We start from the raw sequence: 27,555 nt of genomic DNA, 5'->3' as shown, positions 1-27,555 counted from the left end.
TGAGTTAGGCTTTTGTGACTGGCATTTTTTGTTTTTTTAATGCAACAATCTGAGGAACCGTTGCAAATGGTTTGATCGGCACTTTACCCAAGGATGTCGCCTCAAGCTGCGCTCGGCAAGAAGGAAGGTTATGAGCCAGTCAGATAAGTGCGCTGTTTAATCACGATGGTTCTGCTGGACGTATGTTATATATCGACAAATAAGTTAGCGACTAGGCGGTTTCTCTTACTATACAATTTCACAGTGACGTTCCACATTCTAACCTTCGTTCTCTTTACATTAATTCCTTGTTTCGCCTTCCATGTTCCTGTTGTCGCCCTAAATTACGATTATGTGGCCCAAATTGACACATACCGACGAGCGGCGTGACGATAGCGGGAGAGCGAGAGAAAAAAAAAAAAAAAAGTAAAGGTATGGAATGCCCATTTGGATCCTCTGCATGTGTGGAGGGTGGATAAAGGGAGAAAAAGGGAAAAGTAGGAAGAAATGAAATTTAGGTTTGTATGGCAGCATGGGGTGCGGTCACGTTGTCCTAATGTGTTCAAAATGAATTTGGTCTGACGCCCAAGCCTTCGCACTTTAAATGCTTTAGGACCGCCCAGGTGGTTTTCTTATAGTAGGCAAAGGTTTGGTGCAACATGCCTGGTCTCCTTTAAAAGATGTGAATCTAGTTTGACATTTGTACGGGGCCTTCTGTCTAGACGGAACCAAGGTTTTAAATAAAGACAGTGTCCTAACCCGATAAAACCAGCTCAGGGCTGCTGAGGGTCGAGTGACCTAGACTGCAATATATTTCTTCATTTTCCAAGGCTCATTTATTGTAGTAAATAAATGAACTTTGAAAATACAGAGGAGTCGAGGGCACGGCTTTTGAAAACCTTGTGAGTGTAGTGGACGAGGAGAGTGCAGTGCAAGCATGTGAGAAAGTAAGGAGGAAAGTGAAGGAGGAGAGTAGGGCGAGAGGGGCGAAATCTTTCATGCTTCCTCTGCGACGGGGGCGGCTGCTGCAAAGCGCTCCGGACAATGAGAGGCGCGCCGCCTATCTCCAGACCATGTACTGCCGCCGCCATTCGACACTCCGTGTTCCGTATACGATCACGTAAAGGTTCGAACACCTCAAAACAGCTGCGAATTTTGCATTATCATGTGTCGTAACCGCCAGTCATTTCTTTAGTACAGTTTATAACTTCTGATTAGACCATTTTTCTTTATTCCAATTAATAAAATGTTAACTAATGCGTATTTTTACGAACTGATTAACTTCGAAGAATGAGAAAATACTGCAATCTAGGTCATGACTCTTAACAGCCCTCAGTTCATTTCTCTTGTAGGAAGTTTCGGGTTTTTTAAAAACTTAGTTACATCGGACTGGGGCATCCTACACACGCGCGCACGAATTTCGGGACTGCACATGACTGCAATGGAAAAGGACAGAGGAAGTGTACTGATGAGGCGAAGCAGTTTGGTCAGTGTATACGGTGTGCATGCGCTCATACCTCCGTTGATGGTCTGGTGCCTGTTCTTGTGCGCCATCCTGCGGCGGCAGAGCAAGCAGGCTCCCAGGGCAAGCAGAGCCACGACTAGCAGTGTGCCCAGCGCGACGCCCAGAAGTAGCGTTTGACTGCAAACAGAGAGACAGAGGCGTTTAGGGCCACGCTTCTTTGCCGATCTCTTCGTTGAGGGACTCTGCGACACACGCTGGGTGTTAACGCCTATTTCGGTGCGGCAGGTTTGAATCCTGGGCGAAGAAGCGTGTCCGTCCATCTGTCGGTGCTAGACAGTGCACTCATCCCGGAAGGACTATTTCTCAATGCTTGTACTGTAGCTACATATAGAGTGGGTCAAACAGGGACTGAATTATCGAGGCTGTAGGGTGCACTAGAACGGATGCGTGCCAGTGACAGCCCGACGTTCAACCGTAGTCAAGGTACAGGAGAATCGCGGAATATCCTAGTGAGCGAACAACACAATTTTTTCCATAGAAGCCTTTGTAGCTTTCACTTCAGGACCAACGACGCGTTTTAAAGAACGACGGATGCGCTACAGCACGGTACAGTTGAAGCCTTGTAGGTTTAGGAAAAATAGGTAAACCATCGCGAGGCATATAGGTTTGTCTAAATTCTTTTGTGAATTCAAATGGCACATATTTTTAGGTTCCTTATACTCGAGTTCGCAGTGCAGCTTTACGCTTAGGCGGCGAAAAAACTGCTGCCTTGCCCAGAACGCTTGATTAAGAAAGTGTTCTCATTTGATTTGTTGGAGAGCTTATGTATGTACAGGCTGTTGTGGCTTTAATTTGATGATTTGAGAACATCAAACCAGGGTATTCAGTTTAAAAATTTTAAACCTTTTGCTGAGGTTAACTAGCTCAGAAATGACAAATGTTTAACCTTAATCAAACCTAATTATAATGAGGGAAATCAATATCCACTTGGTGATTGGAGGAGGCCTGTCGTTGCGTGGTCTCGACGGCGTTTTGGCGCGCCTTCCATTGCTAATCTGAACGCATCCTCGCACACACCCAGCACTGCATGCATAATATGACGGGATCAACGTCTGCGGTACGTATATGTGACGCCATTGCGACAGCTGCAAGTTATCTTGAAGGCCCCCTCAAAGTCAAGGTCACATGACATACATATAAATTCATACATAGCCGTGGGAGTACGCTTGGTTCTACCTTGGTCGTATTTCAAGGTCATTAAGTCGGGGCCGGTTGAAACTGGGTTGTAAATGGAGTAGTAGAGCTTGAGCTCTGTAACAGTCGATGATGTACGGGTATACTAGCACCCGATTTAGTTTCCAGAAAGCATTTGCCGTTTCTCTCCATATTAAGCGACACGCCCGAGATTTAATGCTGCTAGCACTCTGGCAAAAGAAATCGGCTCCCTGCCTAGACCCGAAAGAGTTAACGCAACTGCTTTATACCGCGGCAGAGGAGCAACAATGAACCAGGCGCTGTCCTCCTAACATAATGGATACGCACACTGGCAGTTTCGAAGCCTTATTTAACAGTCCAGACGGAGCCAAGCTTGAATCAGCGACAGTGGTGACAGCGATAACCTCTTGTTTCAGTGATGCACCATTTGCCAAGTATTTACCCAGCGCCGCATATGGAGAGCACTCAACAACACGCGCAAGAGCGCAAAGTGCAAGTCTTTGTACGTATTCTTTACGTCTCTTTATTGCAGTTATGTAGCTTTGTGACTACGATGAGGGATGAAGTTTATCTTTTTGACTAAGATGCGGAATGAAGTTCAATTGATTGACTAATTGACTTATGCATTAAAGCGTAGAAGGCATTTGCAGTGAACGTGGCCTCACTGCCAGTTCAGAAAATGTCGGCTGCCTAGATTGCTGCAGGAAGCCAGTCTCTGTTGAATTATTTTTATTTGAAACTTCATTGCCGCCGATACAGGAGGTTCCCCTACTCCCCCACCCATGTACGCAGACCCGAATAGGGGGCTGGGACTCCGCGACTAGAAGCGCGCAAGGATACATTGATTCTTTGCGGCCTCAGCCGCCAGGCGGACGACTTCTTTCTGGGTCTCAAGGGTTTCGCTTTGGAGAAGGGACTCCCAAGCTTCCGTGTCATGAATGTTGGCCACTGCCCCAGGCGAAAAGAGAGATCTCAAGGAGGATCACAATAAAATGGACCCCAGGCCACGAATCGGTGTCTGGAAACGAAGCCGCTCACGCGCTCGCCCGAGCTATCTACCACCGGACGAACGTCGAGCAGGTCGACAACCCAGAACCCGAGGAGAGGTTACACACCACGAGATCTGTGAATACTACAAACTAAATAGAAAAACATTCTCCACTCCACATAAAGAGCTAAACAACGAAGAGGCCAAAAGTATTCGCAGACTACAGTCCGGAAATTACCCCAACCCGGTATGGCTGCGCCATTTAAAAGTAGATGACAGACAACACGAAAACTGTAAACACTGCGGACTACACTAGATCACATAATCTGGTAGTCTCTGTTGTAAACGAATGCACGGGAAGAAGGGTGCATACGTACTCGTGCGTCTGTGCCGGCGGTTCGTCTTCTTTCTTCCTGCAGCAGTATGGCTCGGTGGCCGTGCCGCAGCAGTAGACGGGCTCGCCGTTGCTCTGCGCCGGACAGGGGAAGCCGTTGTTCCACTTGCCGAACTTGTCCGTGTACCCGTAGCAGAACTCGCTGCTCAGCACTGCGTAGCATAAGAAACACCCCACGTGGTGTCAAGACCCACTCGTTTCCGACTTCGAGCTATTTCATTTCTTAAAGCAAAAGCCTTTCTAAGCTCATGGAACGAAATCCCGTGCGCAAGAGTTGTGCGCGAAATTAGTGAACGTCCGCGAGATTTCGCGAGATTTTTCATTGTCTAGCGTTCCTGCAATCTGCAATCCCACATTTGAACGCGAGCCAAGGAACGCCATGTGTTTTTTTGCGTTGCACAGTACTTCTGCTTTTCGTTCCCTTCACTGATCTATATTCAAATATGAACGCTGCAAGTGTTCGAGGTGTATACGTCCTAACAGACCAACAGCTTGTTTGAATCGGACTTTTTGAGCAAAAATGTATCAGTGTCTCGAGCGCGATTTGAGGCACTCTATAACACAGTATCCAGGGTAAAACGAGAGAAAGAAGATGGCTATGCAGTATGAAAGAACACTCAACAAGGGCAGAGGGTGAGAAGCCTCAGTTCGTAAGCCGAGTCAACGTTTCGACAAGTGGACTTTTCTTCTGGGTATGTCAACAGTATGTCACTTTTTTGCATGCTGATCGTAAGCGTTATCACTTTTTTCGGACTTTTTTTTTTCTTCTTTCTTCTTTTCTCTAACTTCTTTTCCGTTTCCATGTATTCGTATTTTCAGAATAAGTAGTTCGGCAGGTGCTCGACATCGGGTATTTTCCCTCTTTTATCGTTCGTTGTGCTTTGCGCTGTAGCTGTAGAACCATATTTTAATTGCATTAATTTGTTAAAGACTGCGTCCTTTTTTCTCGCTCAGTTAAGGTCCAAACACTGCAATCCCAACGAGAGCACCTGTGTGTCTAGTATCGCGATGTTATTATTCTTGAATTCTTCATTTTCGTCTCAAGATAACAGAAAAAAAAAAGAACACATGAACACGCATCGAACTGAACGCTCATTACTTGACTCCACGTTCCTAATTGTACTCTTGCTGTAAATAAGGAGTAAAATAGGAAAGGGGACTAAGCCGGATACTTGGCTACACTGCCTGTGCACCATGAAAAGAAAAAAATCTAGTCTTGCACTCGTTGTTTATGTGGTTAGTTATATGCCCTCCCTCCGTTATTCCTAGCCAATCTGCCCGCACCTTGATGTCTGCTCTAGGTTCCCAGTGCTCTTCGCATAACTTTCGTTGCCGTTTTGGCTTTGACTTTTTTCTTCTCCTCCTCGGGTACAAGCATTCAGCTATCCCTTCGCCGAGGAGCCCCAGCTGCGTTTTGTCCGTTCCGTTTTCCCTGTCTTCCCGATGTGGCCGGCAGAAGGATCCTTAACGTCGTTATTATCCTGTCCTGAGGCTTCCCGGCCTCCTCTTCTCCGATTCGTTCGACTTACTTCGCGGTCCTTTTGTCTTCTTGTCAATTTATGTGGCTGCCACATTTCTCGCGTTTCCCCGAAGCTCTGGCGTGCTGTCGCCTGCCCGCAATGGCAGGCGTTCCCGGGGTCCTTTTCTTAGCGTTTACTTCTCCGTTCCCTAAGGTCCTGTTCCCCTACTCCTCCTCTTCTTTCTCCCTGCTTGACTTCTTTCCTCTCTCTACTTTCCCCTTTCCATTTCTCTCCCACCTAGAGGCGTTACGTTGAAGCCCCCTGAGCGGGAAAGCTTCGCAGCTGTTGGTAGCCCGGCGGTAATTTCGTTTCTACTCCATCATTATTGTTTTCTTTTTATCCCCGCTCTCGGTCCCCGGCGTAGAGGGAAAGTTTCGTGTGTGTTTGTGCGGTGGTGCGGTGCTTGTGCGTTTGCGCGGTGTGTGCGTGGGTGGCGGCATCTGGATGTGATGAGTCCTTATAGCCCTTATGGCTTCTTCGTACTGCGATGACGCTCGGATTCGGCACCGTCGGCACGCTCCCTTGTCCCTCCAATGCGGGTCCGTCACGGGCCAGGAAAGGGAAAAATGAAAATATATAAAACGGAAGGTTAGTAAAAAAATAATAAGCGAGGCGTGGGTGTGCGGCGCGGTTCATTCTTGCGACAGCGCGCGAAAGGGCTGCTCTAACCGGTGATGGCAGCGGTGTGGAGGTGCTATGGAATGAAAGCGCGGAAACAGCCCTGAAACGGCGCGGCTGTTCAGACTGTCCCTCTGTTCGCACGTTTGAGAGAGGGCTTGGATCACTTTGCGTGCACTTCTTGGGCTCTGCAGATGAAAGGCAGCTAGCTTTCGAGGAAAAATAAACAAAACAAAAGCAAGTGGACTGGAGTTGTCCGGTGTACGTGAAATTTCTGTTTACTGATCATACATCTCCGTGCAGAAGCTGTGCGCAGACTACTTAAAGCACCCGCGCACAGAAGAAAAGCGCTGACACTGACAAGTGACGCTCTGTTCGCTTAGAAAATGATCCCGCTTCACATGGTGATTAGTTGAGGCGCTTTTTGCTGTATCTCTGGTGGAGTGTGCCCGGTCTAAATCAAGGGCCGGCAGCTATCGCAGAAGCGACTTTGGCGCTTGTTCAGATTCACGCGAGCAAACATACTTGAGGTAGTGTTGGTGCACATAAGAGTTCAAATAATGCCAGACTGCGCGTGCTTCACTTTGAAGACGCATCAAATGTGGTCATGGTCTTAGACCTTTTTATAGTTCTACAGACAGCTTTACCTTAAACAGCGGTGACATATTGGAATCGCTGGGCTGTCAGCAGGAAATTTCACCCGATACAGCGTTCAAAATCGCGAACTTTACGCATTCTTTCAGATTATACCGGTCAATGAAGCACTGTTTGTGTTCTGCCAGCATAATAGACCCCCCCCCCCCCCCCCCCTTCCTTTGTGTTCATAGTGTTCATTCTGATCTCGTATTTCATAAAGCGAGGGTTTACGTCCTCCACCGATGAATATCCTGCTACACTCCTCATACTCTTTCTTATTCTTCTCATTCTACAAAAAAGTATATAGCCTTCCTGCCAACTTAAAAGCGACGCCGCAGTGCCGGGCAAGACGAGTGATGATTTTTGCCCTTTGTTCATAAAGTTCTTATTGATTATTTCTTCTAAAATAAAAAATAAATGTGTATTTTGATGTTTTTTTTTTTCGCATTCTCCAGCTCTCCCTGACAAACCTAATGTTGCAGACCTCACACGTTCAAAACTGTGAAATCATATTTTCCAGTTCTCTTCCTCTTTACTTTTTTTTTTGTTTGTTTTCCACGGCTTCAGACAGTGGTGTCCCATATCGATCCCACTTGGAGAATTACATAGGGAGCGTTCTCACACACACCACTTTTCTACTAATTAAATAACCTTTTCAAAGAACAATTAAAATAACAATTGACAAAGCATGAGACAAAGACAAACCTCCTTATTAAGGGAGCTTTTAATGATGCAAAAATGACCCTATTTCAGATAACCTAACAACCACTGCATCTGGCTGCACACGCAATACATTAGATTCTTCCTCCATATATAGAACAGCTAGCCGCCATCGACATAGGAGATATGCCGTTCGATCTCGGCCCCTTCTTAGGGAATGGAGCGTACACCACAGGAAAGAGGCAGAAAAAAAAAAAAAGAAGGAAAGCTGTCAAGTTCATTCAGTGGCAAGTTACCCTTAAGTGACGGGGTGATAACACAAAATAAAAGTTAGTGGCATCTCCTCGCCGCTACGAGAGCATGAATAAGCAACGATATAAATGGCCGCCGCATGAAAGTATACTGGCTGCTTTTTGTGCCACGTGGAGCAACTCCGCTTCGATAAAGCTTCTGAAAGGATCCAGGCGCGATTGCCTACCCCTTCGTTCTTTGGGTAACATGATTACCCAATCCTGTACTGGTTGCTGCATGACGCCACTAATGGTTTGCCCCGGCTTGGTGGCTCAACAGTTAAGGGCACTAGACTCTTAACCTAAGGATGCGGGATCAAATCCCGGTCGCGGCGACCGCTTTTAGATGGAGGCAGAAAGCAAGGCGTCCGTGTGATGTGCGATGTCAGTGCACGTTAAAGAACTCCAGGGGGTCGAAATTTCCGGAGCCGCTCACCACAACGTCTCTCATAGCCTGATTCATTTTTAGACGTTAAACCCCATAATCCAATCCAAACTAAACCACCAATGGTTTCAGGTCGTTGCTACGTAATTTCAGGCTAGCCTTACTGTGATTCACAGCGCACACCACATAGATGTTTACAAGAAAGCAGGAAAAGACCAGGCACGACCCCGGTTATTTCTACCTGCCTTCTTTGATCTTGAAAAGTATGCACGACAATCATATCGACTTCTTGTTTCCTCAAACATCTGTTGGAATTGTCCGCATTTATTCCCGGACTCGTCGAGCTGAGAATTCATTCTTACGGAGTGTGCCGTCCGTTTTTCGTCATTATTGTGTGCCAGTGTGTTAGATCTCCACATAACTGATGTCTAGTAAACATAGATAAATAGTTTGGCAAGCAAGGAAGAGAGCCAACAAGATCGTTTGAGTACTGCTTTTTGATTGCAGGATGCCTAGTCATTTTCAAGAAACGTAAGGAAGAGGCCGGCTTTAAAAATTAGCTTTTTATTCACTTGGTGCGATCGATAGCACGAAATTAGTATATGTCACGAACAAAATGAAGCAGAAAGGGAAAATTAGGACCAAGAACGCGAACAAAAGAAGGTTTGGTTGACGACGATTTAAAATCATCATGGTTGGTTTCTGGGTTCCTAAGCGCGACGACCACTATCTCTATAGACATGAATAATGAGCTCGTGTTTATTTAACCACCTTGCGACTGAAGTAGTCCTGTCTGATTTCGTTGTGGTCCATAATTTCTCCCTTGCGACTCATTTTTTTCTTGGTGGCCTTTGTGTACGCAGTGTGATTATTTGATTACTTTTGAGGATAAGAGAGCTAATAACGGCACGAGCAGAGTTCTAAAACCGGAGCTTTCTCTTAAGAACAGAACGCTAGTGAGCGCTGCAGATACGAAATCGAGCGAAAGGATCAAAGAGAAAAATCTCTCCTGTGAGAGCAGTATACTGGATTTTTTATTCACATTTCTGACCAGTCATGATTCCTGAACATATCTTCATTCGATTCATTGTTTACCTTCAGGACTTTCGCATTACAGAAGGGGTGGAGGAACTAAAATATAATTCACGTTTAAGACGAAGAGCGGTGCCGACCTCTGCTACTGAAAATTGCTAGTAATAAAGATACATTAGATAGAAAATACAGGTATGCAGAAATTAATAAAAAGATACAAAAAAGAAGCATCTTAAGTATATGGTTTGGGTGGTTTGTGGGGTTTGTGGGGTTTAATGTCCCAAAGCGACTCAGGCTTATCTTTATCTTTAACAGATTATCTTTAACAGTGTATTAACTCTGTTGATACCTGTAGTTCTTGGTATTTATTTATTTATTTCTTTATTTATTTATTTATTTATTTATTTATTTATTTATTTATTTATTTATTTATTTATTTATTTATTTATTTATTTATTTATTTATTTATTTATTTCCCATCTGAGAGGGAAAAATGACTGGGGAGGGTTGTGAATAAAACCAAATTCGCCTCTTTGACAGGCATCCGCCAACATCCACTCTGCGAGTCACACATACCAAATATTGATATATAGTCGGTATATTTATATGTGGCCGTCTGACTAAGAAGACAAGTATATATGACGTCGGTAGCGAGGCGGGGACATTCACTGCAACAGGGGGCCATTCAGAACACCATCGAAAACGCCTAAGTGCTACACATCGTCCCGGAACGGTTTCCGCGTTTTCTCCCGGGCAAAAGAAACTCAGGAAAAAAAAAAAAAAAAAAAAAAAAAAGAAAAAAAAAAACGTACGCTAAGTTGTAACAGTGACACCGGTATAAACAAACGGCAACCACGTACTCGGGCCACATATCAGCCGGGCTATATGGCTGCTACGGGTGCTCGTTTTCCTTTCCGTTGGACACGTATACACATATATATTCTGGGCCGTACACGACTGCGTCGCCTGCCTGGATGTCCACTTCGCGACCATCAAACTGCGCAGCCTGACGCGGGCGTTGTTGCTAGACGGCGCAATCTGTGAGGCACCGATAGAGAGGGACGTCGGGGGCTTGGATCGGCGGGCGGGCAAGTTGCGGCGCTCTCCGCTGAGACTTGCGCAAATATTTGGACAGCGCAGCGTGCCGCCTTTCCGCGGAGATTGAAAGCAATAGTGGACACAAAACCCTTATTTACCGACGGCAGCCGCTCTTTTCGTATATATAGTACCCCTTCAGGCGACGCCCACTGCGACAGTTTGGAAACAAACCCGCCGGTGGAGGCCGCTTTTCTGGGGTACCACTTTAGAGGCCCTGGAATAGCCGGGCCACGTGGCGCCGGGAGAAGAGGATTGAGCTTAGGGCACGTTCCGTTGAACGCAAACCCCTTCCATCCAACCCGTCCAACGCTGCACTTTTATTTTATTTTTCATCCTGCTCGCAAATGTGCTAGCGAGGAAATAGCCGCACTGCGCAGAAAAGGCTGCGTAAGTATGCATGAGCAAAATATAATCATACAATAAAGCATTGTTCGTGTGAGTACTCGAGCCGGGTTTGGGTAAACTTGGCACCCGTAAGCTCTCTTGTGCGATCGTAGCAGCGAAGTGTACATGCATGGAAGGGGCCGTGTGTGTAGACGTGACAGAAATATGGTGGTTTATTTTCTGTTACGACGCATGAAGCATTAGTTGTTTTTTTTCTTAAACGAGACGTCACGGTGAAAAAGAAAATTACGACGCCAAAAACGTGTGTTTCTGCTGATAGATGGAAATGTACCGAGGTTTTAAGAGAAGCCGAGAGTACGCGTAAGACGCCTCGAATGCATCGCTATAGTGACCTCCGAGTTTGTCGCATACCGCTTAGGACATTTTCGCTGTGTGAACGGTGTACATGCAGGACGTTACGTCGTGGTTTTTTGTGCATCCTACCTGAGACGTGTTAGAAACGATGCGTAACCTGCGTTTCTGTGAAGTACAGTCTATTTCAAAATACACGGCGCCTGATGTTTCCTTGTACGTCCCGTAACGGGGTTCATTGCACTCCTTCAGCGTCCGCGATCTCGCAGGTGACGAAAAATCTCGTCCTCACCTTTCTCGGTCTTATATATTCCAGGCGTGCTTCCAATGGCACCGTAACAGGTCTCAAATGTCTTGGGTTTTATATACTTGAAAAAGGCTGTACTTTAGAATAACCTAACGCAAAAATAAGAAAAACGCTCTTGCTCACACGTAGCATGCATCGCGCATTGCTTGCTTTTAAAAACTTAACTGCGAGCGAAATGTTTGCTGAATGTCCATAATCTAGCTATTCTTCATTTACATTGCATTATCTGCGCCCACAGATCTAACTACATAAATTATATTTATACCCAGAATTTTTGTTCTACTGTTTACTTAGCATTGCTGAAGATAATTAGCAGTATTATTGTTTATTCTGTTGTTATCATTGTATGAAAAACACTATAAAAACACCCGAAAGACACAGACAGGTCGCTGGCAGTAACCGCAACACCTCTCTTGAGTTTATTCTTATAGTAAATTGGTAAACGTAACCCTCTCCCACCCCTTGCTGCAGTGTTCAGTGCAGTCTTCTTTGGTGTGCAGACCATAAGATACGTGAATACAAGCGCATCAGTGGAGTCTCTTGTATTTTTTAAAGTAAAGTCGTCTCTTGTCCAGAGCTGTAGAATCATTCAAAGCAAAGCATGCTTTAACCACCCTAGTAAAAATTTCCTCGGTTCACAATGTAATACTGGTTATCCCGAAGAATTTTATCCGAAGAGCTTAGGTCTACAAACTCGCTGTCGACTTTTTCAAAAAACAAAATCTCTTGGCTGTCTACTCCCTGAGCGGCTGCAAGGTTGCGGCGCAGAAAGTTCAGTAAATTAGATTAGGCTGCCTCAGATCCCCTTCGTTTTATTCATGCAAAATAAAAACAAACAGCGCCGTCATAAGAGCGCGTGTGGTTAGGTCGTAGTAAAATATTGTCACAAGTTTAGAAGAAACTAGTCCGCTTTCTTTAGCCCGTTCTCTCGCAAAATCCGCTTTCTCCGAATAAGGGAACATCGATGTCTACATCGGATCAAAATTTAGGCCAGGCCTGCAACTCACTTCACGAAAGACGTCGACTACTACACGTGGTAGTAAAACAACACCACTACCAAATTTTCATTCTAGAATTGTAAGATGTAGTAGCCCAAGTTTAATAAGCGGACATGGGGATAAGAATGTCAGAACAGTGACGTTGAGTTACGATAGGGCATTGGCTTTAAACCATCAAGTTGAGCTCTTCGGGTACTGGTTATGACTGAAAGGTCCTTACTGCGCTGCATGACGCAGAACAACTATCCTTACTGGGGCACCGATAAAGAATGAATGCAGAGTCGCCAATAAACAGGCAAAAAACACAACGAGCAGAAGAACGGTAATTTTAATGGTGAACTTGCTATTACATGTTCACACATTATCCAGGTACGAAATTTACAATCTACCAGCGATAGGGAGGGTCGGACGACCCATGCACTGCCTCTTTCTTTTTTTTTTTATTTATTAAAAGGGCTTCCATATATTCTCATATACTTATGAAGGGATTGCAAAAAAAAGTAAAAGCAAAAGTGGCCCATTCTCTTTATTTTTTTTTCCGCAAACTATAATGCTATTCTGCCACAAATTTTGTGTTGACACAGGAACTCCTGGAAACTTTAAATATAATTAACGTGCGATGTCACAGTAATATGTACGACCATCGCTCGTTACCATGCCATAGGTCGCCACATACGCTTTCTTATAGTTTGATTTCAGTGCGTTCGGACAAAGTTTTCACAGGGCAATATAACTCTCGTGTGTCGAACTATGCTGTCGAAAGTCCAAGTATGCACGCGCTGAGAGACGCACACAGTCTTGTTGAACGCCGTTATGCTCCACCACATATCACACGTTGCACTGAGACTTCAGCCACTGTGTCAGGCTGACGGATAGGCCGTGTCTAGCGAACCTCCTCTCCACCTTATCAACCACCATGTTAGCCTCTCTCTCCCTTCCTTGCATCTGCGACGAGCGAGCCACCCACGTTTCGGCGCTCCGCTTAGCAGGTGATCTGACTGCGTGGTGTACGCCGCTCTGTGCGACGAAGGGTCCTAGGGTGCTTGGCGCGTGTCAGCTCTGTGGCTTTCCTGTTCTTGAGATGACAGACGGGCGTTACTTTGCAGTCGGTATCTCCTTTAATGGTATGACAGAAAAACATCAACAGACTATTGCCGCCACATGTAAAAAAGGGAGTACACGTGTTAGCTGCCTCTCCGTATGCACATCTTGAAGTCTGCGTTTTTGTATCTGTGTCGCACGTGAACATGCAATAGCAGCGTGGCCATTCAGATTGCTCTTATTCGGTCTATCGTGTTGCTTGGGCTTTTCATCGGTGACTCTGCATTTATTCCTACTCGTAGTCCCAATAAAGTTAGATTAGAATGCGGATATCCTTGTCGTTCTCTGTATTTACAAGATATATTAGCGCCGTATGTGTGGACGCCGTAGTCGAGGGCTCCACGTAATTTCGACCGCGTGTGCTTCCTTAACGTGCACGGACAGCGCGCAGTACAAGGTCGCTTTGCATTTCACCTCCGTCGAAACGTGGCTGGAATTAAACAAGAGTCCCCTCGGCTATTTAGTCGAGCGCCATAACCTCTCAGCAACGGGGGCGGGTGGTATTGCGCAAACGTTGTTTCAGTCGTTGGCTGCACTATAATTACCAGAGAGTATTACAACCTGTATCTTTTCTTCCTGCTGCAGTGAACATACGCACCAAGTGATGCGAATCTGTACTGCATTTAACAGACGCGCGTGCGTACAGCTCACATGCCACCCGGTCTTTGACGCAGCTTTCATACATCCAACAATATTGTTTTAATGAAACGCCAAGCTCGAATACACAGCCTGCTTCATCTTAACGTACTCATAGTAGCACTCATAGAAAGACAGCGCCGGAGAATAGGTGTAGCGTTTTATTCGGTTTTATGCAAAACTGCGAGTTCAAATGTTTGCGAACGCGGCGACGCATTTCTTCAGCCTTAGTCCACACAGTCTTCGTCCCATACAACCATCCCTGATCGGCTGGATCACACGAAACTTCCTTTGCCAAAATTGAAAACGAAATGATTGAAAGATAAATACTCGAACCCCGCACAGAAACACTTCCAACGTTGCGCTTCCTTTCGGCATAAATTGAGCCTGCATGTCTTAGTGCTGTTCCTTCGGAGCGCGGCCCGACGCCGGAGTGTTGCACCGATTCCATCTTATTCGCATTCGTTTGTCCCTTCTCCGACACGAAAGAACCGGCGCGAACCTCCCCGTATACGCTCTCCGACACCCGGCTACCGGTTGAATGATCCATAAATAATTTAAACCGGCCAAGCGGACCGGTTCCTTTTCTCCCGCCGCAGGGCGAGAGCGAGAAGAGATCGAGGTTTTCCTTTCGCGCGCTCGCGAACACAAAAGCGCGCCAACGCGTGCTTTCCTGTGTCTCGCGCTTTCGCTGGTTGGAGGAGGATGCAGGGAAGGAGAGGGTTTAATCACAGAGCATGTGCGCTCGCGCGCGTGTGTGTCTGTGCCAGCCGTGAGACCCTGGAGTTATTCATGAGCGGCGCGGCAGAAGAACGAGAGGGAGCTTCCGATGGAGCGCGATCGATTCCGCGGCCGGCCGGCCACTCTGGTTCCCGCCTTCCATGCAGCGAGGTCTTCTCTGCCGGTCAGGCAAGCAAGGAGGAGAAGCACTACGTCAGGAAGGCTGGGCTCGCATCTCGTTCGTGAATATTTGAACGCTCACCGCCGCTGGTGCGATATAGAATGCCGCTTTCTCTTCCCTGCATCTCTCCCCTTCGCGCGTCTGCTGAGTTGCAACATTAACTTGTTCCACCCGGACACAGTCTTTCTAACGCTGAGCCCGCGGCCTGGAATGAAGGAGCGAGTGCTTGAGGAGCTTGTAGTATTTTACGCGGTAGCTGGGACTCTGGCGGTAGAGACGCCTAACATGCGGTGCATACTGGCGTTTCGAAAGAGCTGAAAGGTTAATTTCACTGCGTTTGGCCAAATCTAGGTCTCAGTATGGTTGTTGTACCGACGCCGTGTTACTGTGTTGTGAGCTCTAAGTAAAGCCTTTTTCAGAAGTGAAGACATTCGTGGAAGTGATAACTTTCCTAGAGACGAAGGAGATATTTCGCCTTGAACGCTATCAATATCGGGCATGGCTCACAGAGTGGTTCAGGATCAAAACTTTCGGAGCAATAGACTTTTGAAATGAACTCTGCGTAACTGTACAAGTAACGTGAAATTATTTCCGTGGTTTGATTAATCTACGACTGTTTTAAAAGTGGCTGTGTAGTTAGAGTTACCGCTACCAGCAATACAAGTCAGCGCGCGTTCGATGGGGCAAGAGTATTGCGAATTAGCCAACCTTACAAAAAATGGTATCGTCGAACGGCGTGAGTTTCGATTTGATAGGAACAGGTTAAATTAAGTTAGGCTTCTCTGTCGCTTTGAGCTCGTGCTGTGTGCAGTTAGGGGTTGCATAGGACGGACGTGACCTTTGCGACTGTCGTAACAGCTGGCACGTTTCGCAAGTTGCTATTGCAAGAGTTGTGTTGCAATGCAATGCTGACAAATATTGCCTCTCGCTTGGCAACGTTCGCGCTAATGCAAAAAGAAAAATAATAATAAGGAGGGGGGGGGGGGCGAAAGGTCGAGAGACAGTGATGGTAAGCAGTATAAACCTGCTGAGAACTGCAGGGAAACGTGAGCGTGCGTGAGTGTGTGTGTGTGTGTGCGCACGTGCGCGCGCGTGTGTGTGTGTGTGTGTGTGTGTGTGTGTGTGTGTGTGTGTGTGTGTGTGTGTGTGTGTGTGTGTGTGTGTGTGTGTGTGTGTGTGTGTGTGTGTGTGTGTGTGTGTGTGTGTGCGTGTGTGTGTGTGTGTGTGTGTGTGTGTGTGTGTGTGTGTGTGTGTGTGTGTGTGTGTGTGTGCGCGCTTAACGAGACATGAATTGATCTATGTGGAACTGTGTTGAACTTTCAAGACTGTATGTAGTGAGAGTTATATTGCTAACTCGTGATTTAGGCATTTAAGGGTGTGATGCGACATGTAAGATCAACGATAGAAGCCGTAAGAATTCATACGAATAGTATTGCGTACGGATTTAAGGGTGTGATGCGACGTGTCAGATAACGATAGAGGCCGTACTAACTCATACAAATATTTGTGCGTACAAATTTGAGAGAAATTACGTTTGAAAGTATTTGATTATTTCCTGCTTTATATATATATATGCGCCCAAGTATGTTTTCGCAGTTTTAACGGGTTGAGCCCTTCAGAAAGTCCAGATGGCGGCTAGAGCGTGGCTTCCCAGTGTGCGACGAAATTTCCACCGTTTTTCCGACTGTCCGCAGAGGTTCACTCTCGCAAAAGGTCAAATCCGTCATTGCTGTTCATCTGTGCTTACTGTGCTTACTCTACTCAGGTGTGCACGCGTGGCCAGGTGAATCTGTGTGGACTTCGAACGTTATGTAACTGACCAGTTTTCCTCATACAGCTATACGCTGTAGCTCACTGGCTTTGCTGAGAACTCACCTGACCAACAGGACTAAGCTCACCTGGGTAACACTCGGACATGGGCCTACTTGCAGTTGTAGATGAGAGCCTTCGGAGAATATATAAGCCTCTACGAGAGCTCGGCTAAGGGAAGCGCTGCAAGTATGCCCTACTGCATAATGGGATAATTTACTGCTTTTAAGGCATTATATATGTTCATCTAAGCGTAGTGCAGAGGTTTAGCCTGTTATTAATGATTTCATGAACCTACAACTCGACCAACTTCCACTTCTGTTGAATGATTTGTTTTAAGCAAATTTCTCTTTTGAGTTGAGTCACGTTTAGTCGCTCGACTTCTGGTGGGGTTATAGCCTTGTGGCAGTTGTGCTTGCAGTCGCTCCAACCTGACGTCACTTAAACTTTGTCTTTGGCACTGAACCGTGACCTAACGCACCACAGTGACCTAATGTATCACAACACCACTACGATTACCAACTGCTTACCAACTGCTTCTGCCACCGTTTCTAGCCTGGATCAGTGTCTTGAAGACACTTTACAAGAAAACGTAAAGCCTCCTCCTTCTACTGCCGGCTTCCTCGCGGGTAAGCAGTATGTGTTTTGTTTTACAGTTCTGTATTATAGAAGCCATTAAAAAAGAGAGACATCATAAACTTACACCTTTCTTGACATGGTTTCATTGCCTCTTTATTACACGGTTATAATAATATGAGTGAAGGTAGTAGATGCATTACTACCTTGCCCATGACATAACATACCCAACGTGGGCGGAATGGGAGGTAGCCCTGTCTAGCTCTGACCTGGTGGCACAAAAGTCCTTGGTTGCGGGAGTTCTTGCTGCGGCTTCAGCCAAAACAGTCCAGGACTGAGGACACGACCAACCACGCCCCCATTTCTTAAACCATTTTCGTTAAATAAATATTTTCTACTACTAATCTCTTAACGCCCTTTATCGCTGTTCAAAATTACACCCACGGAAGTACTGTGGCATTACGGCGTTTCAAATCACTGACAACTCTAGTGCGTGCACTTTAAACTTTGCCGCTGTTGCCCTCTGTGCCCACCCTCCACTCGCAACATCTCGCACCGTTGACCCAGAAGCGGCACTTTGTTTAGAACAAACTTCTCAATGTTCGTGAGGTCAAAATCTAAGCATCTTTCACTGACTGTGACGTCTTCATGCGGTAAAGAATTTGTAAATATTTTGTGCTTAATAAACGGCCTGCTAATACTGCGTACGTGTTCGCTGTGTGAACGTTTGGGCAAGAGGTAGCATGGCTTCTTCAGTTTGCGCACATGGTCACTGGTACGGCAAGCGTGTGGGGTCAAGGATTTTTGTCGAGCGCTGCCATAGTACGTTCACGATTTATATACTTGCATCTTTTTCCCACAGGTCTCATTTTGCCTTTGCAGATGCGCGGACTTCGGCTGTCCCCATGCACCACGTGACAATTGGGCGTGCTTTTTGGTGCCTGCTTCCAACGCCGAAGGCAGCTTAATTAGAGGCCGTTGGTGCTTTGCAAGGTGACTTCTAGCCCGGGAGTGAAACATCACGCGTCGTGCAAAATTCCTTCCCGTTTCTCTGCTTGAACTGTGCTCACCCAAAAGCATACGCAACGTTACGCCTTGTCATATTCGTACAATACACGTAACTATACTACGTCCAGCGACCTTCTAAAGCTTGTAACGACATGCGTCGGAACAGTGCTGCCACAAACTACACTTGTCTCCACCACATTGACTTCAAAAGCCGTCGTAAGAACTTGATCTCATCCGTTCAGTTGCACGCTATTTGAAACCCGGTGATTACGAAAGCTACATAAAATGTTGCAGAACACTAAAAGAAATATTTGTTCTAGCCTGTCAGCGTACACATCCATGTTGTCCAGCCATATTTTGCTCGTATTATGTTATAAATGGCATGCGCTGCGTACCGGTCCACCCACGTTTGTCCGAGAGTGTAGAAATATGATTTAAACTATCAGTGAAGTAAATGTGACGAAGGCGACATCAGAACCATTCCTCACCTTTATGCCCTTCTTTGGAAAGCACAGGAACCTCCATTTCCCAGTGTGCACCTGCAAGAGTAAGAAAAGGCTGACTGAGCTCACTGTGCAGGGTACTTGATCACACTCGTTGGAAATATGCATCGTCTTTGCACTCATAAACACAAAAAAAAAAAAAAAAAGAGGAGAGAGAAACTCTTTAATAAGATGAGAATTTAGTCGTCTTTTATAGATCGCTGGCATGCTACTCTGCGTGGGAGGGGGACTGGGGAGAAAATACGGAAGAAGAGCGTTGAGGAAAAGGTGAAATAAATCGAATTAACAAGAGGAGAAGATAAAATGCGGCTATTAAATGCGTACTAAGGTGCATCGGCGAGTAATATTATAGTAGAAATAATGAAGTCCATCGTAGGTATTACGCTCAGAAAATGCAATGAATCTTGAGATGAGCACGCGTGCGAATGAAACGGCAGGAACAGTTTTAAGGCGAAAACCTTTCTATAGTCTCATGGTGTAAATCTCGCGTCCGCGTGATTTGTCCGCGATACTCTGACTCTGCGAGATTGGTTCGCGAGATATCTCCGCCAGAAGTCACAAGAGGTGCTGAAGTCGACATAATTTCTCTGTTCGGCTAATTAGGCCCAGTTCCTATAAAGAGCCCCGTGGGGCCACGTGTAAGTCGTTTCAATCTCGCATCTCGTGGAGAGGAGTCCCGAGATGCTGGTGTCGCCGACTACGAAACCAAAGAAAACAAAGAAATGAAATTATAATAACTACACGTACACGCAATATAGAAGAGAAGAGGTAGAAGAAAAGGAGGAAAGGCTTTCGCCATTAAGCTTTTAAGCGAAGGTAAGTGCAGTCCTGTAATATTTAATGTTTCAAGTAAGATAAACACTGCGCTACGTGACGCAGTCAATGCATGTCACTCAACATCTTATAGATTACATGGATGTGCCCTACTTATGTCTTAAGAAAACACTGACTCGCTTTATTATTATTTTTTTTTATCTTTTGCGGCCTTCACCGTTGGAATACAAATATTATTCGATTGGAATTATCAATTTGTGGCGGATGGCCAGAAACCTTGTTCGTTGACTCATCCCGTTTCCTTTATTTAACACATGTGCACAATCTTTGATGAAACTCGGCATAAGTCGGGATGATACAAATAACTAACATTCCACTTGCTCGCTTGCGGTTTAAACATTTGAAATATTAACAAGCGTGAAGCGAAATAGGCTGCGCTAGACGCCGAAATAATTCTCAAACGTGACATTCTGCCTGTCGCGAAGTATTCAGTATATATTAATAGTGCAAGCCCACTTCCCTCCGGTCCTCAATGGCATCGCTAATCTAGCTTTAACTATTTCCACACTAGGCTTAGCTCAGGACATCTATATTCTATCTATATTCTACATCTATAATCTGTTTTATATCTTTTGCTCTCCTCTGCCTTCTGTGGTCCAACATAACGCACATTGGCCATCCATGAAGAGAGGTGAGTTACGAGACGCTACGCCGACTTTCTTAACCAAACCTGCTCTAATTACGGGTGTATAGCTGTGGAGGATGATTACTCGTGCAAGTATAACTGACGCTGTTGAAATGAAGTCGGCTTGTTGTCTCCAAGGACAAGGAAGAGAATGTTGAAAGGACCAAGATTGAATGGGGAAGGGATGAGGGAGGAGGTGTTGCGAAGCACTGAACTTTAATTAGGGAAGACATCAGCCCGAGATTAAGAGGAAGCGGAGAAAACGCCGCGTCGGCGCCCGCGTGCTTTAAGGGCAGAGCTGGCTGGCAGCACCGGAGATCGATTTTTCCATTAGAATTACGCGCGTCAGCCCATGGGAAGAGAGTGTGTGGGGCGATCGGGATCAGTGGTTCATTCCCGATTCGCGATGTTCAAAGCACAGTCGTCCGTCGGCACGCAAGATCAGAAGCCAAAATCTGTTTTCCTTCTTTTTTTCTCTCCTTTTCATCACACATTCTGTAGATTTGTTAAGGTTTCTGTGCTGTTCTGCTGGCGAATATAAACGTGCTGGCTCGGTTCTTGGTGGGGCTGGCCGCGCGCGCGCGTGTTTGTGCGTGTGTGTGCGTGCGTGCGTGCGTGCGTGCGTGTAGGGGGAAGAAGGGGACTTGAATTAAGATTGGTCGAAGTAAAGTCAGAGTCGTCCACCACAGCCTGACCCGTAGCCGAGCATGCAAATTTTAAGCACGCGAAAGTACATTTAATTCTCCCATTCTGGTTCTATTAAAGAAAAAAAAAAACGCTCTATGAATTTATTAATTCATTTCGGTCGCATATGTTTTTTAAAACATGGACTCGAGCAACTAATTTATTATGGTGTCCTATAACCCCGGAACGGTCGTAAATTTGCTAACAGAAAATTTGGTCCTCTCTTGACTGACAATTGGTGGCCCCCGTATGCACGTGCAACCAAGTCATTATCAAACGCCTTTATGTACATTCCCCTAAACAGAAGCAATTTTTTTCTTTTGCCTCAATCATGTAGAGCGATCAACTGTAACACTGTTCATACCCGTTTACGAAGAGATTTCAAATCATACATTCAACAAGAGCGATAAATCAATAGCGCGCTACATACTCAAATAGCGTCGCTTGACAGAGCTCGAGAGGGAATTTGGCTCGCCAGTATACTATCGAGATCTTCATCCATACCTATTCAGCCATTGCGAGTTCATCCAAGGCTTAGACTATATGGTATAAAGATTATTTTTGCACTTGTTTTCCCTTGCGATAAATGAAGTTTCAAGAAAAGCACGTCACAAGTCGTCGCAAGAAATTGTTAGAAAGCACAATTAAAGCTCCGAGCTTCGCAGTGGTTTGCTGGCATTGAGGCAGTTTGAAGTCCAAAGATATCTCTCCCGCACTGGTATGTACCACGAGGTGGTTTGCTGAGTATCCATTTGTTCGCAATGTTGGTGCGTCGAGGTTTAAATCCCTCGAATATTCGCGCGGCTGAAAGGGGGAAAAAAAATCCGCTCCCGCTGTGAAGGCAGAGCACTGGCGTCATGAGCCTGAGTAAGCGGCTCCTTTAATCCCACCGCGGCGGCCGCCTGTCGATGAAGGCGCCAGTGTGATGAGCGATGTCAGTCGAATGTACAGATCCTCAGGTTGTCCAAATTATTCCAGGATCCTCCCGACTACACTGAGTATTTCATTCATCCTTCTTTAATTCCCTAAATCTTTTATTCTGGGTTAGATTCGAGTACCATTTGCGAATTGTGAAGCCGTTACAATGCTATTTCTCTTCCTCGGAACCAAGTTTCATTTCTTCACTTTCTTAACTGATGCCGATTCATAATATTGTTTTTAGTTTGTTTCATCTCAGCAGGACATATTTCAAATCTTTCTGAGCATTGAAGTTGATGGGAAACCGGAAAAGCTTACAAAAGCAATGCGTATGAAATCTGCAATAACACTTGATCATTGCTCGCACCAGTTTCATCATATTTTAGGATATGGCAGCGCACCATCACAAGCACGAAGGAGGGAGGGGCGTGTTGTCTTATCTTTGCAGGTGTGTTGCCATATCCTAGAATTCCATACCAACCAGTTTGCGTTACAGTGTCATTAGGCGCCGTTTGATTGCGGTTCTTGTGCAGTTCTTTGAACGCCCGATTTTCAGCGATCAGTCGTGCAAAAATTATGGAACAGATTTCCATCTAGAAACTCGTAATTTAACCTTGTAGTGCACGTTGATTTTGTGCTATACATATGAACGGCGTTATATAGAGTATATGTATTTGAAGCGCCGTTACACACTTGCACCGCAGCGGAAAGCATATTTTCTTTCTGCTTTTCGCTGATCTCTGAAACTGCTTTTCAACACTTTTTTTAGGAATCTGAACCCTCGAAGAATATTACCACGTCTTGCAATAATGAACGATATAATGAGCCAAAGGCCTTCCCAGAGTTGCATATGAGGCTCCTAGTGGGCCTCTTTGGAACGTCGTAGGGGCTCCTCTCGATCCGCCGAAATTTCAGTTTAGGAACGTTTTTCATCTTCTCCAGCACCACCGGCCTTTTATAGACCATCGCAGCTGAGATATTGACCGTGATCGCGTATTCAGCGGCAGGATCTAAATTAAAAAGGATCAAACGTCGTATTAAATTCCGCAGTGAGAATTAAATAAAGGGATCAAAGGGCGTTCCTTAATAATTTGTCAAATAACAACCTAGAGTTACTAAATAGATATCAGTGCAGCATGTGACATGTTAGGAATAAATCTGTATAATACTGTACTGAGGTAGGAGACTAGAATGCTTTAAAAATCGACAACGCTTGCTACTTTAAGAAAACGATTGGCCTATGAGGCAGGTCGTTTCAATACAGGAACAAGTATTGGATTGTTAACAAGCGCGGGTACACTTCATAAACAGCAACGGCCGCGGGTGGCGTTACGTCAAGAAAACTTTATGCTCTTTCCTTAGTGGATGAAAAGCAGAGCTATGAATTAAGTTCCTGCAACTTTCTCCCTTATTTTTCCCTTGGCAATGCAAAACTGAAATTCATCCGCTTCACCACTCTTTTCTCGCACGAAACGACAGTTTAACGATGCTTAAAGGAAAATACGAAAGCAGGAAGAGAAAAGGAATGAATGAAAAGCCTTGAAGACGACACCGCCTGCGCCTTGGTTCTTGCTCGGTTTCGAGGCTGTGGGAACGCAGCGAGCGGAGCCGGAGCCGAGTCGGCGGTAGCAGCAGCTGACCATGAAAGCCTTCTGCGCAAGCTGTTACATCTTCAGTCACTTTTTAAACACGACATCTGCGAAACATATGTTCTTGTGAAGTTCGGCGGTGTCCTCGGCCCTGTCTGGAACATCTGAACGGTTCGTGGTTCGCAGTCTTTCATCATTCTTTCTTCTCCATTACTACTTTTCTCTCTTCTGATTCGTGTTTATTTTTTCATTTGCTGCCAGTCGTTGTTCATAAAACCGACCGTACAATACAAGCAGCATATTATTTTTTTTTTTCAGTGAACAGCCTTCTCTCTGTGTTAATTCAAGCGGTCATTGAAACCTCCTTTTAAGTTTATACTATTGCGCGCTTGTACCTATGGTTAGTTATTATTCGCGACGTGACTTTAGTATAACTTTTGTTACGTCAGTATAGACAGTGGAATTTCATCCACGGCCGGTTTTCACACGCGAGGGAAGAGAGTGTTTCCTGGAGTTAACTCCAATTAAATATAAAAAAGGGAATGGCTGAGAGAAGCCTGACTGGGGAGTCCAGTGTGTTTAGGGGAATCCCGTTAAATGGGGCCGTTCTAAATTGAGGGAATGAAAACTCGTTAGGGCATTCACCTGATCGCGCCCAAGTGGCTGCAAAGGAAAACTACGAAGTTTCTGTAGAAGCTTCGCTGCTTAAGTAAAATTATTTCTTGTTCGGCGTAAGAGCCTGTCTAGCAGTTGGCGAAGTGAGGATGAATAATTGATCGACAATTCGAAGCAGGAACGGTGCAGTCGTATATGTTTAGGAAAAGTCCTCCACACATCTGATTTGCCTTAGATGGTTTATTTTTTTTTTATCACCGAAATAGAGATAGCATTAGTAGTGCGTTTTCTGCGTGCGTTTTTTTTTTTTTTCTTTTGAGAGCTGATTGATTTGGAGCGTAGGGTAAGGCATGACGAAACACTGTAGCATTGTTGAATATTATCTTGCTTCTTCTTGCATCGAGGCTTGCGCGTCCTTATTTTTTTTTTCATATTCGAATTTACTTTGTCAAGGGCAACAGCATATGTGTCTGAAATCCTTCGCAGTACTGCCTATTCAAAAACTTTAGGATATCACACTTTGATTCGTGACACTAATTCAGAAACCAAATAAGATACGGATCTGTGAACGCGGCAATACGGAAGTCTCGTTAAATATAAAGCCCCCCATCATCAACCTGCGTGCGCCACTCCACGACCAGTGATTCTCGAGTCGTCAAGACGACGGGCCTAAGAGAAGGAGGCGCTCGAATGGAAACGGTGCCAACAATCCTACGTCGTCGGCCTGCCGCGAGCGAAAGAAGTGGCAGCTTGTCGGCGCCAAATGAGGCGAGTTGAGCAAATCCAATCAGGGCCAATCGAAAGTCCCGCTTGCCAGCTCCGCTAGTGTGTGTAATACGGGCCCCGGGCCGGCCGGCCCACTGAACTGGCGGGGCCCAGCCCGACGCCCCGAAAGAAGCGTGAAGCCGATGCCGCCGCCGCGGCGGCGGCCAGCGTCGCGGTCGATGCTAGTGAAGCGCGCCCGCATTCGGAGCACGCTCTCGCGAAGCTGCGTGGCGCGAGCCTACGTAGCGCTTCGCGTGATTGCGGCCGGAGCTCAGGGACCGTGCGCCTTGCCATAGGGGCCCCGCCGGTAACACGGCGCGCATGGAATTTATAATGCGCCCCCTCTGGTTCGACCCGCTGGAGGAAGGCACAACGCAGCGAAGAGGCGAGCAATGTGCTGTTGGGAAAGAAGCTGGATACTTGTGGTTCTTTTGTGATACGTGTCGAAACTCGTGTAGCGTACTGAGACACGGTACCGCCGTACGTCCTCAGTGGAATTTATGTACAAAATTCGCTTTACAAAAATCGTGTGGAAGCCGAGATGATTCCTTGTTGGATGGCATAAGCCAGCAGAGAGGAGAGATGAAGGCAGAAAACGAAAACCTCGTGAAACAAGAGAAAACGATACACTTGATTTTCCTTGTCGAAACAGGTCAAAAATTGCGAAACCTGCTATCACTTTCCTGTTACGCATCTAGTGTTAGACTTATCCGTGGAACTCAGTGATGATATTCGTGAATCTAATTTTCGCCTGCAATTCACTACGTCCGTTACTCTTGTGTATAATGCCAACACGAAGCTTTTTCTGAGAGTGCATGCTAAACCTAGGAGCAATTTCTCTGTTTCAGATGAATTGACACTCATCATTCTTGCAAAAAATAAGGTAGTCTTTTATGTCATGTAGCGAATGGGCTAAAAAGTATTTCGCCAAACAGGGAGCGAGATTTTAGATATCATAATTTGGCAACAGTAGCAGCATCAATGTTTTTTCGTTCTCAAGCGTAATGCGCACGTTTGGAATCTAAACTATTATCACAATATTTCAGGTGGTTACTTGGTAAGCCTTGACGTCTGAATGTTTGTATTTACGTCAATTATGACACTTTAGCCCCGCCGTGGTGGTGCATTGGTTAGGGCACTCCACTAATGTGCCCAAGTATGCGGGATCCTGGTGGCCGCTTTTTGATGGAGGCGAAAAGCGTGCTGTACGGTGTCAGTGCAAGTTAAAGAGTCCCAGGTGGTCAAAATTACCGGGCCCTCCAGGTACGAATTCTCTCATAGCCTTAAGCCGCTTTGGTACGTTAAACGCCATAAACTAAACTAAACCAATTACGCCATGTACTGGACTGGTCCGGTTCCCCAAGCAAGGAGGCATCCGCTGCGTTTTTTAAACGCATGCATTCAATATTTAAGGAGAAATATAGTATCTGTTTTGCATGGAAGTAAAAAATGACATCTGACGTCTGAAGAGGTTGTGGAATATATGTGGACGCTATTCCTTATTTGGTTACATGATATTAACAGTAATGAAGAAAAGCATCGAAAATAAAGTAAGAATCCAGTGTTCGCTTTGTTCAGCTTGTGCCCCGGTTTTTCGCGCCATATTTTCTCGGAAGACCATAAGTTGACCAGCTTCCTGAAATAGCATGCGTCGTCGTAGGCTGAGGCTGTGGCGATCTTTCACTCTGGTAGTCGTCGAAAGACTGACACACAGCGCTATACCGTTCCGCTCGTTTGTCGATAGTTTCTACTTTCACCATTTTGTTGGGAAAGCAACACTATGACAGCCAAAGCGAGACCTCGGGTGGCCGAGGAAGAAGAAGAAGAAGAAGAAGAAGAAGAAGAAGAAGAAGAAGAAGAAGAAGAAGAAGAAGAAGAAGAAGAAGAAGAAGAAGAAGATGATGATGATGAAGAAAAAGAAGAAGAAGAACGATATGAAGAAGAAGAAAAAGAAGAAGATGATGATGATGACGAAGAAAAAGAAGTAGTAGTAGTAGTAGTAGTAGTAGTAGTAGTAGTAGTAGTAGTAGTAGTAGTAATAGTAGTAGTAGTAGTGCAGCAAAAACGGAAGTTCTCTTACGGCGACGTTTTCAGAAAACACTTGAAACGCCTTCTGCAGCTGCATTTCGATGGAGGCGAAATTAAAGAAAAAGAGTAGGATAGTGGTATACGCAGCTAAACCGAGTAAGACGCGCGAAAGCACGAAGTCAACAGCAATCAAAGGTTGAAAAACCAATCGTCAAAATTTAGTCAGTGTCCTGACTATATAGTTAAGCGTAAAGTGTTGAGGTGAGTCACGATGTCCAATGGTTAGTAAAGGTAAGTGACTGGGTACGCATGGTATATCATAGCATATGACTTGGTTTGACTTAGAAACTTGCTGTTGCTATACTGACCTTGAATGTCTCTTTAAGGACAAGGAACACGCAAACCTAAGTGCGATGTCAGCTAGCACTTCGTGGGGAAGTGTTTCCGCACTAAAAAAAAAAAAAAAGTCCCTTTGGTCTGCACGAAATCTGTGTACATAAGGAGCACAGGTGGCTCGAAATTAATTTTCGCTTCGTTTGCGCTAAACGTGCATTTTGATACACAGAAATAACTAGACAGGGCATCCTCGGGAATCAGCAAGATAGGGTAGAAGAACCAATATTTGGGGATTGTGTTATTATATGAGTTGTGCTCTAATGAAATTGAACGTACCATGCCCAGG

At 45.5% G+C, this 27,555-nt stretch overlaps 1 protein-coding gene across 2 annotated transcripts in view; it reads right to left on the bottom strand.

The window, feature by feature from the left end:
* Positions 1–27,555, bottom strand: part of LOC146207384 (uncharacterized) — a 76,275-nt gene that overhangs the window by 4,171 nt on the left and 44,549 nt on the right. For both annotated transcript variants that reach the window (XM_084587103.1, XM_084587102.1), the window contains exons 2-4: positions 18,801–18,851; positions 4,025–4,193; positions 1,497–1,621 (exon numbers count right to left, since the gene is read on the bottom strand). In XM_084587103.1, the coding sequence (XP_084443229.1) occupies positions 1,497–1,621; positions 4,025–4,193; positions 18,801–18,837 (331 nt within the window). In that variant the 5' untranslated portion in view covers positions 18,838–18,851. The remainder of the gene's footprint in view (positions 1–1,496; positions 1,622–4,024; positions 4,194–18,800; positions 18,852–27,555) is intronic.

This window comes from Amblyomma maculatum, chromosome 1 (genome assembly GCF_055883805.1).
Source record: "Amblyomma maculatum isolate TAMU_Amacu chromosome 1, ASM5588380v1, whole genome shotgun sequence".
Taxonomy (NCBI): Eukaryota; Metazoa; Arthropoda; class Arachnida; order Ixodida; family Ixodidae; genus Amblyomma; species Amblyomma maculatum.
This window is presented reverse-complemented; position numbering and strand designations above follow the sequence as displayed.